At 39.5% G+C, this 18,775-nt stretch overlaps 2 protein-coding genes across 3 annotated transcripts; both read left to right on the forward strand.

Annotated features, from left to right (window-relative positions):
* The first annotated feature begins 79 nt into the window (after positions 1-79).
* Positions 80-13,920, forward strand: LOC108994908 (vacuolar cation/proton exchanger 5-like). Of its 2 annotated transcripts, XM_018970314.2 has the most exons (15): positions 80-334; positions 442-547; positions 898-1,031; positions 1,206-1,466; positions 1,557-1,624; positions 1,709-1,737; positions 8,402-8,598; positions 8,693-8,890; positions 9,484-9,618; positions 10,242-10,358; positions 10,430-10,483; positions 12,579-12,695; positions 13,121-13,217; positions 13,346-13,395; positions 13,523-13,920. In XM_018970314.2, exons 3-14 carry the CDS (start codon positions 987-989, stop codon positions 13,369-13,371), a joined length of 1,344 nt encoding a protein of 447 aa, XP_018825859.1. In that variant the 5' UTR covers positions 80-334; positions 442-547; positions 898-986; the 3' UTR covers positions 13,372-13,395; positions 13,523-13,920. The 2 variants fall into 2 exon arrangements, with proteins under 2 accessions (XP_018825859.1, XP_018825878.1); XM_018970333.2 differs by lacking the exons at positions 80-334; positions 442-547 and having other exon boundaries at positions 928-1,031; positions 1,303-1,466.
* Positions 13,921-15,742: 1,822 nt separating this feature from the next.
* Positions 15,743-17,034, forward strand: LOC108992386 (transcription factor MYB80). Its single transcript, XM_018966947.2, has 3 exons — positions 15,743-15,875; positions 15,967-16,096; positions 16,260-17,034. The coding sequence occupies exons 1-3, from the start codon at positions 15,743-15,745 to the stop codon at positions 17,029-17,031; spliced, it is 1,035 nt and encodes a 344-aa protein (XP_018822492.1). The 3' UTR covers positions 17,032-17,034.
* Positions 17,035-18,775: the final 1,741 nt, after the last annotated feature.

The raw sequence follows: 18,775 nt of genomic DNA on the forward strand, positions 1-18,775 counted from the left end.
CATACGCTTACGCTTGTAAATAGAATTTCTAATTTTAAAATAAAATTTGAATAAAAGACAGGAACTTTCCGGGAAACTGCAATGGGACGGCTACAGAAATATTACGCGCAAATGTCGATTGGTAGTTGGTTTCGTGCTTTCACGAAAGTCTTTGAAAACGCAGGCACCGAGAGCGAGGGAGTTTGGAACTTTGGATGAGAAAATCTGGACCGGTGGGCAATACATATCGGTTTGGTTTATTGGTTATCAATAGAAGATACTGCTCTCTCTCTCTCTCTCTCTAGGCTATAACAAACGATTAAAGGGGAGAATCAACTCGCAAAAACCCGTCAATGTATCTATATCTATTACTTGCTTATTTTTCCTTCATCTTTTCTAAGTATTTTTCCGTGGGATTGTAAAGCTTGTATTTTTAGTTACTTCTGTTGATTTTTTCTGCAGCTGATCGGAAATATCAGATCAGACGACCCAAATTAGCAAGGGGGTAGTTTCTTTTAGTCATAGCAGACCCCAGATATTTATTGTTGTGATTCTCGTGTTTTTGTGGGTATGTATAAGTTTAAGTTTAATATTTTATTTTATTTTTTGAGATTTTTGTATTGTTGGACTTCTGGTTTTGATATTAAAAAATGGGGGAAGATTTTTTTCTCCTACACGTTGTACTGTTTTGACAGTGTTATGTAGACCCCCACACGCCAAAAAAAAGTAGTTTCTAGAGCCAAATGTTCCTTATGAAACTTACTCGTGCAAAGGAATGTAGTTTTTAGTCTTATATTTTCTTTTCTATATGGATTAAGAGGTTTGGGAAAAATCTGAATATAAAGGTTCATTTTTGTGTCTGTTTTTCCTCTTTATTCGCTAATGTTACGATCACTATTGTTGTATCAACTGCACCAGATGTTCGTTACTTTGACGTTGAGGAAACTACATCTAGTAGGCGATGCCCTCCAATGATTATGGAACAATTGACCTGTTATAAGTAGAAAATGGATTATAAGTTACAAACTGTCGACATGAAATCTCAACTTGAAGTAAGTCCTCAAACTTCATTATCATTTTTCTGTTTGATGAATGAAACTTTATACTGCATATAGTGTTTTAACAACGTTCTTCTTTATCATTACATACATTCACCTATAGTTATCAATGTTGTAAGCATGATTATCAAATATATACATTTTACGTTTGTTTTCTGGGATTAACAGATGGGATCTCTTGATAGTAAATCAATTCATGAGTTCAACGAGAAGAGTCCTTTTAGCCCAGAAATAGATTCTCAGAAGTTGCATCCTATGCATGCAGCTAAGAGTGAATCGTGCTCTGTGGGTTCGCAAGCGGATAGGAATTTAATGTCAAGGACTCTTGTGTATAAAAGCATAAAGACTGTTGTTTTCTCTAGTAAGCTCAACTTGCTCATACCTTTTGGGCCATTAGCAATTCTTGTTGAGAAACTGGCTGGCCATCATGTAAGTTGTAGCTCTTGCTGCCTTGAATAATTTCAAATATTGTTTCCAGACTTCTCTGTCCGTTATTTTTCTTGTGGCTGTGGGTTACAGGGTTGGGTCTTCTTTCTGAGCTTATTGGGTATAACACCTTTGGCTGAGCGTTTGGGTTATGCTACAGAGTAAGAGTTTGCGCTCCTCTAATTTATTTATTTTAAGGATACGAATTGGTAAGTAGCTAATATGATGGTTTCATTCTCGTTTAGGCAGCTAGCTTTCTACACTGGACCTACAGGTAATTTTTTTTATTATATTTGAACTCAAATTAGGAAATCTCAAGTCCTATATATATGCCATTTTTTTTCACAAAGTCCTAGTCCTATATATATGTCATTTTTTTTCACAAGTCCTTTTTGGTTTATAACCTTGGAACTTCCAAATATCCTTTCAACTTTTTGTTGGATGTATTTATTAAAAAAGTGTTGGATGTCATATAATTTCTGCATTGTATGCTCTCATAGTCTTGCTTCAAACCACCATAATTTTCATTTGACTTCCCTCTCCCTTCCTATTGATCTCATTGAGAATATCAGACTTGGAAAAAAAGATTTAAGTTTTTTTTGATAAGTAATCAAAGATAATATATTCATATAAATAGGCAAAGCCTAAGTACACAGGAAGTATACATGAAGAAGTGCCTAGTTAGAAGTTACAAAAGAAAGAAAAAGATCATGGATACTAAGACCGTTACAAACTATGGCCCCCGCCCATGAGAACAATAACTTAAAAAATACAACTTTTAGCTCTTCCAGTGTTCTCTCCTTGTCTTCAAAGCTTCTTGCGTTTCTTTCCCTCCAAATACACCAACACAAACATATTGGTACCAACCTCCAAATTGCCGCTATTTGAGCATTACCGTATAGTCCTCTCCAGCTTGCAAGAAAATCCACCAATCTACTCGGCATAACCCAAGCTAATCCAACCCTTGAGAAAAAATCATCCCACATGCCCTTGGCCACCTCACAGTGTAAAAGCAAATGATCAACTGACTCCCCATGCTTCTTACACATACAACACCAATCTAGGACAATAATCCGTCGTTTCCTCAAATTATCTATAGTAAGGATCTTGTCCAAAGATGCAGTCCAAACAAAAAAGGCTGCTTTTGACGGGGCTTTCGTCTGCCAAATGCTCTTCCATGGATACATAGACTTACCTGGGTTCGTAAGCTTTTCATAAAAGGATCTGACAGAGAAAAGACCTTTCTTAGAATGATTCCAAAGCATCTTGTCTCCAGTGCCCCCTGAAATGCTTGCAGAATATAATACCGCAAAGAACTCTGTAAAAGGCTCTACCTCCCAATCTTGGGCTTCCCTAGTGAAGTCAATATTCCATTGCTGGGTGCCGTTTGAGAAGACCAGAAGCTCGGCTATCGATACCTCCTTTTCTCTAGCGAGTGCAAAGATAGTAGGGAAGGTATCTCGTAAGCAATAGTTACCGCACCATTTATCAGACCAAAAGTGAACCCGCGACCCATCACCCACAACAATATGTTCATGTCCTCGAAAGGTCCCCCAAAGACTCCGAATGTTTTTCCACAAGCCCACTCCATGAGTGCCTCGAACCTCATTCGAGCACCATCCTCCCCAAGCTTCCCCGAACTGTGAATCTATAACGGACTTCCATAAGGCCTCTCGTTCGATTTGATACCTCCACAACCACTTACCCAACAGAGCTTGCTTGAATTTCATCAATTGACGAATCCCCAAACCTCCCCCAGACAATGGGGTACAAACTGTAGGCCAATTAACCAGGTGGAATTTGAACTCTTCCCCCAATCCCCTCCATAAGAAGTCCCTTTGTAGCTTCTCAATGCGGTTAGCCACCTTTGTAGGGAGCGGAAATAGAGACAAAAAGTAGGTGGGTAAGTTTGAAAGAGTGCTTTTGATCAAAGTTAACCTACCACCTTTCGACAAATATAGCCTCTTCCAAGCGGCCAATCTGCTCTCCACTCTTTCAATCACATCATTCCAAATCCTCACCGATTTGAAGGAGGCACCCAATGGTAAGCCAAGATACTTCATAGGAAGCGAAGATATCTTGCATCCCAAAGTAGTAGCTAAGATCTCCACATCGGGAACAACCCCCACTGGCACTAATTCTGACTTTGCAAGATTGATGCTCAAACCGGATACAGCAGCAAAACAAAGAAGTAACGCTCTCAAGGCTTGGACCTGGCCAAGTTGTGCACCACAAAAGATGAGCGTGTCGTCAGCAAATAGCAGATGGAAAATGTTGAGGACACCATTCCCCACCGCAAAACCATGGAGTAGCCCCCCATCCACCAGACCCTCAATCATTTTACTGAGTGCTTCCATGACAAATAAGAAAAGTAAGGGAGAAAGCGGATCTCCCTGTCTCAGGCCACGAGATGAGTTGAAGAAACCCACCGGTGTGCCATTTACCAAGATAGAGAAACGGACTGAAGAGATGCAAAATTCAACCCATTTTTGCCATTTCCCTCCAAAACCACATCTACCAAGTAAGTAAAGTAAGAAATCCCAGTTGACATGATCATACGCTTTCTCCATATCTAACTTGCAAAGTAGCCCGGGTACATTAGACTTCAATCGACCATCCAAAACTTCGTTTGCGATAAGTACCGAATCAAGGATTTGTCTCCCTTTGACAAACGCGTTTTGTGGCTTTGAGATAAGTTTTTCCACCACCGAGCTCAATCTATTTGCTAATACTTTGGAAAGAATCTTATACACCCCATTCACAAGGCTTATGGGGCGATAATCTCTCACTTCCCTCGACCCCACCTTCTTAGGGATAAGGGCTAAGAAGGTGGCGTTGAGACTCTTTTCAAAGCTAGCATAAGTATGGAACTCATGAAAAACTTTCATTATATCTTCCTTGACCACCTCCCAACAAGTTTGGAAAAAATCCATAGTAAAACCGTCTGGACCAGGAGCCTTATCACTTGCCATGCCTCTAATAACCTTGCACACTTCCTCATCTGTAAAAGGCCTCTCTAGCCACCCTGCACTCTGCTGGTCTAGTGTGGAAAAAGATAGGCCATCCACTTTCGGTCTCCAGTTGTGATCTTCAGATAGGAGTTGTTGGTAGTATTGTTCAACATGATTATTTATTACCAACTGATTCGAAGAAACTTCCCCATTCACCATCAACATATCAATAGCATTGTTCCTCCTATGAGAGTTGGCCATCTTATGGAAGAATTTCGTGCATTTATCCCCCTCCTTAAGCCAGAGCACCCTTGATTTTTGTCTCCATGAGATCTCCTCCATCAAAGTTAATCTTTCGAGATCAGCTACTACATGATTCTTTCGAGTTTTTTCAAGTTCAGAAAGAGATCTGGCCTCCTCCTCACCTTCCAGACCCTGTAACTCCTCCACCAGAGAGCGCCTCTGCTGGGACACGTTACCAAAAACTTGTTCATTCCATTGCTTCAGGTCCTGTTTCAGTGCTTTCAATTTTTTTGCCAATATGAAGCTTGGGGAGCCTTGGAACGAGTAAGAAGTCCATCATTGTCTAACTCTGTCCACAAAACCATCAGTTTTAAGCCACATATGCTCAAATTTAAAATACATTCTACCTCCTTGGATGCCACCACAGTCTAAAATGATGGGGAAGTGATCAGAGCATAAGCGGGGTAATCTTCTTTGTACTACATCGGGGAAGTGCGCCTCCCAATCTGGAGTAAGCAAGAACCTATCGATTCTCGACCAAGAAGGGCAGTCACGGTTGTTGGACCAAGTAAACGTGCCTCCTGATAGTGGAAGGTCCATGAGCTCCTGTTCTGAGATAAAGTCAGAAAAATCTCTCATGGCTGCTGTAAGGTGAGAAACACCCGACCTTTCACTTGGGAAGCGAGAAATGTTGAAATCCCCCCCTATGCAACATGGTATCTCCCACCAACTTAGAACTCCGGCAAGTTCTTCCCACAAAAGTCTTCTCTTCGAGTCAAGATTTGGGCCATATACACCAACAAAAGCCCATTTGAAACCGTCATCTATATTAACAAAAGAACATGCAACCGTAAAATCACCCACACACTCCTCCACCCTTTCCACCACCCTTGTGTCAAACATAACAAGGACTCCCCCTGAAGCACCGTTGGATGGTAGGAAAGACCACCCAACATGTTGTCCTCTCCATAGGCTACGAACTATTTGTCTTGAAATATCTTCCAACTTAGTCTCTTGTAAGCATATGATATCTCCCTTCCATTGACGAAGTAAATTTCTGACTTGGAGCCGCTTATTAGGGTCATGCAGCCCCCTTACATTCCATGATACTATTTTTGGTTTCATGGGACAACCATTTTACCCCTCCCCTTACTCTGCTCTCGGTTAGAGCTCTTCATTCCCTTATCTTCTATCATTGCCCATGATAGCCTTTTAAGTTCTCTTTCTCTCTTTTTAGCCGAAGCCAAAGACTGATCAGATTTGGGTTGAACATTTATAGCCTCAACGGCTGTGAGTAAAGCCAAAAATTCAGCTTCGAAGTCCCCGTAAGAAATCCCTACCATATGCTTAATATCCATCGCCATCTGGGTAACCCAATCTGACACATTGGGATGATAGGAGTAGAGAGGAGTAGGTTCATCCTCCCCTTCCTTGTTTGCTGCAAACAGCACCAAAGAACCAGCTTGCTCAGAAAATCTAGGCTCATCTGCCATCTCCAAAGCCTGACAACCAACCTGGTCCGAAGACCCAACATCCTGCACTGCCATGGAGAGAGGACCCAGCTCAGACGGAGCCGAATGCAGTGACTGAGCCACAGCAAGCCCCGACTGTCCAACCAACTCGGGGTTCAACTCGAAGTTCTGGGCCACCGCCGGCGGACCTGACTTCACCTCTGACGACACTGGAGGAAGGCCAGACCCCGCCGGCGACCCAGTCTGTGCTACCTCCAAGGATGACGTCCCCCCCGTAAGCACCCCGTGCCCCATCGCGTTGGAGCTATTTACGCTAACTAACATCTCGAGGTTCTGAGCCACCGTCGGCGGGTCGGTAGGTAAGCCAGACCCTGCCGGCGACCAAGTCTGCGCCACCTCCAAGGATGACGGCCCATCCGTGCTCTCCCCATGCACTTTCGAGCAGCACAGCACTTGCGGAGGGAGAGAAAAGTCCTGTACAATGGCTACCGTCGCAGGAGACTCCGTCGCAGAGGCTGACGACGGGAGGGGAACCGACGCCGACGTCCCTGTCGCACGGGTTGCCGTCGTGGGCTCAGGCGAAGACTCCGCTCCAGCCACCAGGGAAGGGCCCTCAACAGACGGAAGACGGGCCTCAGACATGAATTGGGCCTCAGAAACGAGCCTTGAAGACGAGCCCTTCTCAAGGTAAGGCCCATTCTGCTTCCTCCTCCAACTCATACGAGTTGGGCTTCTCCAGCCCATCCCCACCTTAGCCTTTCCACTAACGGGCTTGGAAGACTTCCGCCCAGCAAGAGAGACAAGGCCTGGGCTCAGGCCCAGCCCCAAACCTTTAACAACAATCGATGATAAGTGTTCTAATTCCTTTCTAACAGAATTTAACTCCTCCTTCATCCCGCTAACTTCCCCTTTCAAACACAACAGTGCCTTCTGCAAGTGGCTATCCTCATTGCAGACGTTGGACATTGACCCATTTTTTCCGGGTACAGAACTGTCATATTTCTCTGCATGTACGCGTGATTGAACCCCTACTTTGTTATTTCCAGACACCACCATACTGCTGCCCATACCACCCCACACCACCTCTGAATAGGACAGCCCCACCTTCTCCTTCCCCTTAACTTCATCTCTGCCCAGCCGAGGAAAAGCAGGGGCCTGGTTGGTCGAGATGGTCCTGGGCAAAGCTTTCATCAGTTCTGATGAAAAAATCTTCCAACCCTTTCCTTCCACTCCTTCCGGGATCGCTAAGAGACCTCGACCTCCTGAGCCATCACCATAATCTGTGACTTCCAGAAAACGCCCATACGCATTGAAGCGCCTGTGAATGAACAGGGCCTTGGTACCATCTCGGTAATTCTTATAAAAAACTTTCCTACCCCCTGAAAGTAGACATTCCTCTACTGAGTTAGCCAGCCAACGAGCACTAGCCAGGTTGAGGATTATCTCTTTGGTGACCTTCCTGCCCCTCTCTGTGATACGACAATGGTTACCTCCCTCCAAGGACAGAACAAAGACTTTTGTCTCTATAAGAAGATGCTTAAGAAAACCCATACCAAAACACTAAAAACTCAACAGACTTTCTCTATGGATGAAAACCTCAGGGAGAACTCCAGAACTCCAGAACTCCTCAAACCTCAGGAAGAACAGCAGCAACCTCCCATCCCTAAACTAAACCATTTTTATGGATCTAAGTACATTTTAGGTACACTTTATTATTCCCATAACACAATGGCAGAGGTGAAACAAATGTTACAGAATGTCATAGTGAAGTAGTGGTGTTGTAGTGTTGGGGTGGGTAGTGATGGATGCCTGACGGAGGGGTGGGGCAGAGGGAGTAAAAAGATTTAAGTAGATAGTGCTGATATTGATTCCATATGCATCTTGATCAAGAGATCAAGAGATGACCTTGGTTTCTTCTTTGTCAGCACAATCTTGTTAAAAAGTCTATTATAAAGAAGTATATTCACTCTTTTTCTGTTTTACTTTTTTAGTTTCCATTTTATTGGGCATATTCATATTTCATTTGAAGGATTCAAGGGGTGGCATTGGGTCTTAGGCAAAATTTTTCATGTCATAATTGTTATCTTTTCGCCATGTTCATATTATGGGCGCCAGTATGTAATCCTCCCAACATTGTGATCCACATGTGCCCAAAACATTTGGTATTTGCTGGCATAATTTGTTTCATGTGCATTGTTCCTTCATCTAAAGGTTGGAGATCAGTACAGTCTGGATTTTTATTTTATTTTATATAACGTATTGGAATTCGCAGTTGGTGGCCTTCTGAATGCTACTTTTGGGAATGCAACGGAACTTATTATATCAATCTATGCACTTAGAAGTGGACTAATACGTGTTGTTCAGCTGTCATTATTGGGCTCAATTCTATCAAACATGTTGCTGGTGCTTGGATGTGCTTTCTTTTGTGGTGGGCTTGTTTTTCATAAGAAGGAGCAGCTTTTTAATAAGGTGGGGATGTATTAGCATCTTTTCCTGAGGTTTCATCCTTTTAATTTTAGTTGTCTTCCCTTTCACGCTAAAGCTGATTTATGTTGCCATGCAGGCAACTGCTGTTGTAAGCTCCGGATTGCTGTTGATGGCAGTCATGTGCCTGATTTTTCCAGCTGTTCTTCATTATACGCACACTGAGGTTCATTTTGGAAAGTCGGAGTTGGCTCTTTCAAGATTTAGCAGTTGCATCATGCTTGTGGCATATGCTGCATACCTCTTTTTCCAGCTAAAGAGTCAAGAGAATCTATGGGTATGTTTGGTTAAGAGAAATCTTGAGAATGTTTGAGAATTTTTTTGATATGTATTGGTTATAGAATTTTGTGAAGGTAGATTGAAAATTTGAATTTTTTTAAACATGTTTTGTATTGGGGTTTGTAAAAGTGGATAGGCAGAGTTTGTTTGAATATAATTTTTTATGGGTAGTTTTTGTTTTGTTTTTTGTAAAAGAAATTTTGATTTTTGTGTTTTTTAGTTTTCTTTAAAATTTAGACAAATGGTTGGATGAAAAGTTTAAATAGAATTTTATTTGAGATTAAAAGGTATTTGGATTGAATGTGAAAAGGCTTTTTAAAAATTTAGAATTTTTTTTAACTGTTAACCAAATGTGGCCTATAATGAGGTTGGTTGTATTTGCCGATGTACACACTCTCTCTCTCTCTCTCTCTCTCTCTCTCTCTCTATCCATCTATCTAGCTATCATTTATGTATTTTATACATTAGTGACTTGCTAGGACTTTACTACTCTGCCTTGCTTTATTTGTCTATCTTGTATACTTGTATATTCATTTTTATGATTTGAATTGTATCATTCAATTATTGATTTATGGTATGATATCAACTTAGGAAGAGAATCAGCGTGAAGAGGGCTCAGACAATGATGATGGTCCAGAGATATCTAAATGGGAATCAGTAATCTGGCTTTGTATTATGACTTCTTGGATCTCAATCCTCTCTGAACATGTAGTTCATGCAATAGAGGTAATATTTTCTTGTTCTTGCTTTCTCTCACTGATAAATTACCATTACATTTTTAAAGATCCATAAGAGTTAAAAGAATACATGCCATACGTGTCATTGTACTACACAACTTCAATGGCCTTAGCACCCCTGACTTTCTTGTATCACTAGACAATCATGCCTAGATGTTGCTTTGTATATGTCTCGTGTACCTGGGCTGTTTTTCTGATAAAAAAAACTGTACCACACAATTCTGTTGTTTATATGCTGGTTTGTTACATGTGGTTACTTTGCAGGCATGTGTAAGGCTGAAAGCTAGTGTTAGACATTAGTCAAAGGGTCAAAACCCTCACAAATGGAACTTCTGAATAAAATTTTGGATAATTCAAACTTATAAAAAAAAATCTTGGATGATGTAGATGAGAACCTGTTTTGTGGATTTTCTTTGCTGTCTCCTCTCTTTATTGTTGGTTCTTGTAAGCGTTTTCTATGCCCTTTCAGATTAAAACATGATATGATTTCCAGAGTTTCTGTTGGATAGACGACTTATTCTGATCAAAAGTTTACATTATTCTATCAACTCTGGTTTGTTTCTCTGCTTGTCTTTGATTTATGAACTTCCTTGTTGGGTTATTGTTTTACAGGGAGCATCTATTGCATGGAATATTTCAATTTCATTTATTAGTGTTATTGTTCTCCCAATCGTGGGGAATGCTGCAGAGCATGCAAGCGCTATTATGTTTGCCATGAAAGACAAGCTTGTAAGCTTTTGGACATTCTCTTTTAACAAGTTTTGTTGCGCCAGATTGAAATAATTTGAGTTTCTTTGCAGGACATTTCCTTAGGAGTGGCAATAGGATCATCAACACAAATATCCATGTTTGGGGTAGGTACTACTGCTTGGGTTCGTAGTTTGTATTTTACAATTTATAGCTCTTAGAAGAAGTGTTTGTTGATAGTACTACTGCTTGGGTTCTCGTGTAACAACCAAGCCCAATAATCCTAAGGTCGGAATATTGATAATTTTTATTGGGCCTAAATTATATTTAGTGGGCCATATTGGATAAGTCCACGAACAATAAATTATTGAGGTTGATTAGGAGGTTTAATTAAGCTTAATGACTAAGTTAAATCCTATTTATTATTTATTGAACGAGTTAGACTCATTTTAGAATTTAAAGATCGACCATTAGAAATTTATTTCAATTTAAAATTATCACTGATTAAAGTCCCCTACACAGTCTCAGTCACTGCCAATCCTACATTAAATGCATTTTTAGATCATGTTTTTAAATTCAAACTCTCATCTTGAATGATCACGACTGAGTCCAACTCAAACTCGAACTAGTTGGCACCCTCTCCCAAATCTCTCTATAAATATCTTTCATTCCGTGTGTTATTTGGAAAAACCATAAATCTCTGTAAGTGCAGCGGCCGAACCCAAGATACCCAGTCCAGCACTGTGCGTGTCCCACGTTCACCACGCCAATAGTCGATTGCCTCATTCCTCTCAGAACATCCCTCATGTTTTCTTTCTCCTTCTTGTTCACATGATCAAATTCATGTCGGAAACATTGGATTAACGTTGCGAGGTAAGTAGTTTGATCATAAATTAGGATTACCATACGTTAGCTAATTATATATAGTATTATTAAAGCCAGTTCTTTGGAAGCCAGTGTTTATGTACCACACATGTCATGATATTTGCAAGCACGTCATTCATCATGTTTCATTCTGCATATTATAGTTATGTATGTATTATACATCTCATGCATTTCATGTTGTATAAGATACGTAAGTTTTCGTAAGATCAAGTGTAAGATAAGGTCAGAGCAGTTAATAAGATGGTCATTTAGATGCATGGTACCGATGTGATTTATGGGTGGATGTGCAAGCCACGGATCTAAGCGTGGTCCACCATAGTATGCTAGAATACTATTAGTGGCTCCCTTCGCGGCCGTGGGATGTGGGGCTGGTGTACAACCTTGCACACATGGTTAAGTGTATGGGCCAATATGATAAATAAGATAAACCAGATAAGCCAAGATAAATCATGCATGTCATAATTATATGTATGAATGATCATGATTTTAAGTTCTCAGCATGAAATATTTTATGAAAAACCTTATGTTAAGTAAATTTACTTTATAATAAGTTTTTTACTGAGTCATCAACTCATTTTAGTTTGTTTTTATGTTTTTAAACCACTCCAAGTTAGAATATTTATGAAGGTATAGATACAGGACGAGACATAATTCAAGGAGGCGTGAAGTGGCTTAGATCGTGTATAGAGATTTTAAGTTATGATTTTTATGGCATAGACTTTGAAAATTTTTAATAAATGCTTTCGCACACTCCCTCTTATGATCTTAGTATTTTTTATAAAGAACGATTTTATAGAATCTTTGTATCTGGCGCAATTATAAGAAAATATTTTAAAGTCAAGTTTAGTATTAGCACTCCGGTCCCAAGAATTTTTAAAATTGACTTTATTCTCAACCGTGGAGAGTGGGTTGTTACATCTCATCTGCTAAAAAGGACAGGTTATGGTCATAATTGTTTTCATGGGTAACTTCTTTCCAAACAGCTATTGTTGCCAACTTATATTGCAGAAAACTATTACGGGACAACATTCGCGATATGCTCCTATTGAAGCCTTGTTACATAAATTTTTATTTATCAAAATGAATAAATAAATGCGGTTCATGTGATCTTTGTTATGTGTGATGAGATGTTTATTGTGACCTGAGCATCAAACCTTTGAGCAAGTCAGTAGCTTCGAGCAAGTCAGGTCCTCTGTTTTTTTGTATCTACATCCATCTTATCATCAGAATGGTATCCCTATATAATTCATTTAATGCTCGGATGGCTCATTCATTAAGGAGGTACCTTTGCATTCATGATTTGTTTGTTGGGATTGTTTTGTTATAGATTTTTGTTTCTGATCAATATCTACTAAAATCAGCATTATATATTTGCAGATTCCTTTTTGTGTAGTGGCCAGTTGGATTATGGGGCAACCAATGGACTTAAACTTTCAACTTTTCGAGACAGCAACACTTTTTATAACCGTCTTAGTAGTTGCCTTCATGCTGCAGGTTAATATTTCACCGACTAAGAATAACAAATCTCTATAATTTTAAGGCTCTCTAGTAATAAGTGTTGTACATATAGGGGAAAGTTACTCTTCGCCCACTGGTGGTTTGGGTTGAGTTCGAGTTACCTACTGTGTTTTGAAAAGTTATACTTCACCCACAGAAATCTTTTTTGCTGAAACCTATTAAAGCATATGTGATTGAGGTTAATGATCCGAGCTCAACCCAAACTATCCTTGGGTGAAGTGTAATTTAATTTAATTTAATCCTAGATGCAAGTCCAACTGCTTTCTGAGTTGTCTTGTTAATTCATTGTGTTTGGAAAAGTTTCTGCCACCAACTTTTGCAGATTCAATTGTCACGGTAAGTCTTATCTTCTGGTAATTTTAGATGCATATTCTTTGATGTTGCCAATGTTTTGTTTGCAGGAAGGAACTTCCAATTACTTTAAAGGACTAATGCTTATTCTCTGCTATCTAATAGTCGCTGCAAGTTTTTTTGTACATGTAGATCCTTCTTCAGTGGGTGAGTTATAAATGAAAGCTTCTATAGATCCAACTTCCAATTGATATTTATCAATGTCTGAATACAGTAAATGAAGTTTGTTTTGACTTAGAGGGTGACAATATACGTATTGGATTATGATTTTGCAGATGCTGATAAGGAATTAAAAACTTAGTCAAGGAAGGCGTCGATTCTTGAGGTAGATCTCCAAAATCTTTGGTCAATTTGGCTGTATATATTTCAAATTGTAGTTTATTCCACCTGCTTGTGATTTTCAGTGAATTCGGTTGGCCAGTGTCTTACCTATTATGTTCTTTTTTCTTCAGCTACCGCGTGGCTGTCAATTGTCAAATGTTTGCTAAGATTAGAAGAAAGAATTGTATCATAGAAATATCAAGATTTTTTTTTCCTCATAAATAAGCACATTCAAGTTTAGTTCCGAAGGGGCGTGCATCCAATAAGATTAAATGGTTATGGCTTACATCTTAGTTGAAGGCATTAATTTGTAATAATGATTCATGAAGGGGAATTTTGGAACACATAAGAACCATCAGGACTGTGGATAGGGTGCTGGTTTTGGAATGCCAAGAAGTGACACTATCTGTATTGGTATTGGTATTGTATTGTTGTAAAATTTTAGTTTTTAAGGAAGAGGTTGATCTGGGACATGGAAACCTTATTGAATTGGGGCAATGCGTATTCCTCAGAATGTCCTTTTTCTTTCACACCTGCTTTGGCCTGCCCTCGAGTTCAAATGAGGCAGCTTCACTGGTAGTCGACCCAGTTTGGGGGGTCACATTAAAGATAGTTTAGTTTTGCAACAGTTGATATTATTGGAATTTATAGCCCTCAAGAGTCAACACTCGGTCATCTCAACTCCCTTGTGTTTTCGTCGAGGATTTTACTACTTGAATAACGCTTTAAACACGGGCTAGGCTCGCTTATCAACACGACATATTCAAGAGTAAAAGGTGACATTGCAACCTCTCAATTCTTTTGAAACTATCTTTTCTTTGCAAGAGTCGACTACACTTAACAAAAGGGAATAATATGTGGATAAAGCTGCTTAAATTTGAAACCCCAATCCTGAATTTGATCCAAAAAAAAAGAGTTGTAAATGTTTAAATGAAACACCTTACGTTTGGCCGGTTGCTAGGAAGTACCAAGCTTGAATTATGCTGTCTATGAATAGTCTTCCTTCTTCTACTTGTGGGTTTTTACTTTTTAATAATCTTTTAGCAACTTATACTTCTTTCAAACGTTGTTGCATGGTGTCACGGATCGAGCGAAACACATGAGAAGGTTAGATTTGAGTAGGAAAGCATGCAGCCCAGACCGGAGCCTGTTGTGAGCCATAATGCCAACAACTATGGACTATAAAATAAACCCCCCCCCCCCCGCGGGGACATTAGAAGAAGATAAATCTAACCACAATTTTTTTTTTTTTTTTATAAAAGTAAATCTATAAATACGTGACTTGTTATAGATATGTTTGGTTAAGAGTAATGTTAGATATAGTCCAAAGTGTGCAAGTCTCACGGACTCTTTGAAAAACATAGATCTACTATTAAAAAAATAATTTTTTTATGTGGGTCTCAGATTATTAATTTTTTTTTTTTTTTAGATATAAGACTTGCATAATTTAGAATTGTAAAAATTATTTCTCGTATTGAAAAGATGTGGGTTTAGGTGGGATGTTGGTGGCTTTAGATGCTGGAATAGTTTTGATCCCTCACTCCCTATCCTACACTGCTATTATTTCGGGCATGTTTTGTACGGACACCGTTCGAAAGAGCAGCAGCAATGGCTGCTGGGCGGGCCTTGGTAGTAGTAGCAGCTAAAAGCCAGCAAAGTGTGCACGAAAGTTGAAACCAACTAAATAAAGAATCAAAATGAGAGACAATTGTTTCTGAGGTTTGCGTGAGACCTGCACGTGAAGCAACCACCTTAAAAGGTTAAAAAAATTAAAAGACAAGCAATCCTCACTCTCAATGGTTGATGATTTGTGTGAGTGAAGCAGAAAGCCACCCAACATTTTATCACCATAGCCCAAACCCAATTAAGCAAAGCAGAGCAGTCAACAAGGGCACAGAGAGAGAGAGAGAGAGAGAGAGAGAGAGAGAGAGAGAGAGAGGGGTTGACCGGGCGTCTTGTGGGTGAGCTACCGGCCCATCTCTCACACGCTCAACAGCGTTGAATTCTTTAATAAAATCATGCACCTTTGATGTTGCAAAAATAACCCCATGCAATTGCAACACCATTCCTTTCTTTCATATATGTATATAAATAAAACACTTAGCTGGGTCTCAAATATTAGAAAACTAACCCAAACAAACGTTAATGGGCTCCTTTGTTTTTCTTCAAAACCTCTAAAAGATTAGCTAACCTACTAAAACTCTTAAAAGAGTGGCAGCAGCACATAATCCTCGTCTTTTTACATCCATCCCATCTCTCTCTGTATATTTTTTTTAATCTTTCCTGCCTTGCATTAAAACCTTTTTTTCTTTCCTGCTCTCGGAGAATAAAAATTCAAAAGAAACCAGAGGATGGGTAGGATTCCATGTTGTGAGAAGGACAACGTCAAAAGGGGACAGTGGACACCGGAAGAAGACAACAAGCTCTCTTCCTACATTGCCCAACACGGCACTCGTAACTGGCGTCTCATCCCCAAGAATGCTGGTTTGCTTTCTGCCTTGTCTCTCTCTCTCTCTCTCTCTCTCTCTCGACAAACTAACTCCATCTTCCTCGTATTTCATACACTTAATTAAAGGTCTTCAAAGATGCGGGAAGAGTTGCAGGCTAAGGTGGACTAATTATCTTCGTCCTGATCTAAAGCATGGCCAATTCACCGATGCAGAAGAGCAAACTATAGTGAAGCTTCATTCCGTTGTTGGCAACCGGTAAACCAATTCATGATCATACTTGGTGCTCTTTTCTATATATATATATATATATATAAATGATATTGCATGTGTTCTTCTTAACATATATGATTAATTTGAGTAGTAGTAATTACTTAATTAATTAATTAATAATGACATGGTGAGTACATTGGGTATCCAGATGGTCACTAATCGCAGCTCAGCTGCCTGGTCGCACAGACAACGATGTAAAAAATCACTGGAACACCAAGCTCAAAAAGAAGCTTTCGGGCATGGGCATTGATCCCGTCACCCACAAGCCCTTCTCGCACCTCATGGCTGAAATTGCCACCACACTGGCACCCCCTCAGGTGGCTCACCTGGCAGAAGCGGCCCTTGGCTGCTTTAAAGACGAAATGCTCCACCTCCTTACCAAGAACCGCATTGACTTCCAGATCCATCATCCCCCCAGTACTAGTACTACTACTGCAGCGCCACCCCCATCTACTTATAATATTAATATCAACGGTAAGAATGATGAAAAAGAAGACACCATCGAGAAGATCAAGCTCGGTATATCAAGGGCTATACAAGAACGTCCTCATGACATGCTACCATCAAACACGCCATGGGACTCTTCTACTGCAAATTTTGCAGGGGCCTGCAGTACTACTGCTTTCCCTGCTTCTATCTCTGGAGGATATCACCATCAGTATGGCCCATCATCATCTTTTGGAAATGATGGGAACCGATCGCCATGGAGCCAGATCAGTATCTGTACAGGAAGCACGTGCACTGCAGGGGACCAGCATGTTCGGTTGCATGAAAAACTAGAGGGAGGAATTATTAATGGAGGAGAGGATTCTGAGGGCGGAAAAGAAATCAGAAATGGAACCAGCAGCATGTTCGCTTCAGACTGTGTCTTGTGGGATTTACCATCTGATCATGACCTAATGAAATATCCAATCGTTTAACAAAGGTTACACACGATGCAACAGATCGACGAGGCAGAAGAAGGCTAGCTGCAGGAACTAATTCTACTTCAAATATTGGTTATGGCAAAGAATAATATATAAAGATAAAAATAAAAATAAACATGTAAATAATTAATAAAGCTCATTCCATGAAATTATATAGGTACTTGAAATTCAACAACGTACAAATTAAGGCAGAATTTCTTTCTTGCCAATATATAGATCAGTTTCAACTGATCTTACCTTTTTCTGTTACTGGGAATAATACAATTAATATTGTAGATTAAGCAAAATATGATGACGATCGATCGAAGAGGATACATCAGCCAGAACCTGCAACTGTTTAATTAATAAGAAGAATAATTTCAGGAAACCTGATGATCAATATTATTGGTTTGGTTTTCTTGGAGGAGTAATATTTCTGGGAAAATGTTATATATATTTTACTTTTCTATGTATCAGTTATTGATACGCTGCTGAAAATCATGAAATTTAAAATTTAAAATTTAAATTTTAAAAGAAAATTGATAAAAATAGTCTTATAAGTAAAATTGTAAATACATATAGCTCTACTTATATTTCTATGCAGCTACGTATGCCAAACAGGCCGTGCGTGTATCAAATCATCTGCACGCACGTACGGGTTTAGTACCGGAACTCACGAGGATGCAACTGCGTTGTAACTGTACATGATAGATTTGAATTTCAATTAATTCTCAGCAAAACCAGCTCGGCCGTAATGTAACATGCTGATCATGAGGCCATCATGATCAACTGGAAGAGATCAAAACAAAATGAAATGCTGTTAAAAGAATTAATTAATTAATGCCCCATGCATCCCTTAATCAGATCATAGAGCACAATTCGTATTCTGGTCTGCCGATATGCAACAATTATCTTGACCAGTGAGGATTCAACGACAATTTTCTGTTTCATACATAAACCTCGAGAAGTCATATAAAACACCTTCAGGCTTCATCAAATGGTTCTACTAGTTTGACAACTGCTGGTGCATTTACCATTTTCTTTACTCCCATACCTCCAAGTCGGTCCTTTTCTCTGTTTACTCCTCCTTTTTACCACTTAAGTATATCTTGAAAAGTTCGATTAATATTGGATTCAGGGAAAAAAAAACCCCTCAAATGGACATTAATATTTGAAATTTACCATAGACATTACACAAGGAAAAAAAGGATGTTACTGCTTTTAAAACATACAAGAACGTGACATGACATTCTCTACCTTCAAAAAAGGAAAGAGTGCTTTGTTATAAGAAAAGTGCTGAATGCAACCGGTTTGAGGAACCGGTGCATAATCGAGTCCTATGTGGTGGCTTAATGAAACGGTTCATTTCATTCAAAATTATTTAACGATTCACCCGTAGTCATCTACCACAAAGCTTTTCCCCTTTTTCTCCTCCTCCTCCTCCTTCTCCCATCCACTTCGCCGTTTTGTCTTTTCTGATCTTCTCCATCTCCATCTTCGCAAGATCCTTTGAAATTGATTTTCTCCATCTCCATCTTCGTGAGTTTTGTCTCCTTGGGCTTCTATCCAATTGTGCATTACTGAGTGGTCAAAGTTTTTTTTTCCCCCTAAACTGCATCAGTTCATAGCCTTTTTTTTTTTTTTCCCAACGTTTTTTTTTCCAAACTGCATAACTTTTCTTTTTTTCACAATTTTTTTTTCTCTCCCAAACTGCCATTACAGAGAACCTTTTTTCTTCCTTTTGTGATGTTCACTTCCT

This window comes from Juglans regia, chromosome 9 (assembly GCF_001411555.2).
Source record: "Juglans regia cultivar Chandler chromosome 9, Walnut 2.0, whole genome shotgun sequence".
In the NCBI taxonomy this organism is placed as follows: Eukaryota; Viridiplantae; Streptophyta; class Magnoliopsida; order Fagales; family Juglandaceae; genus Juglans; species Juglans regia.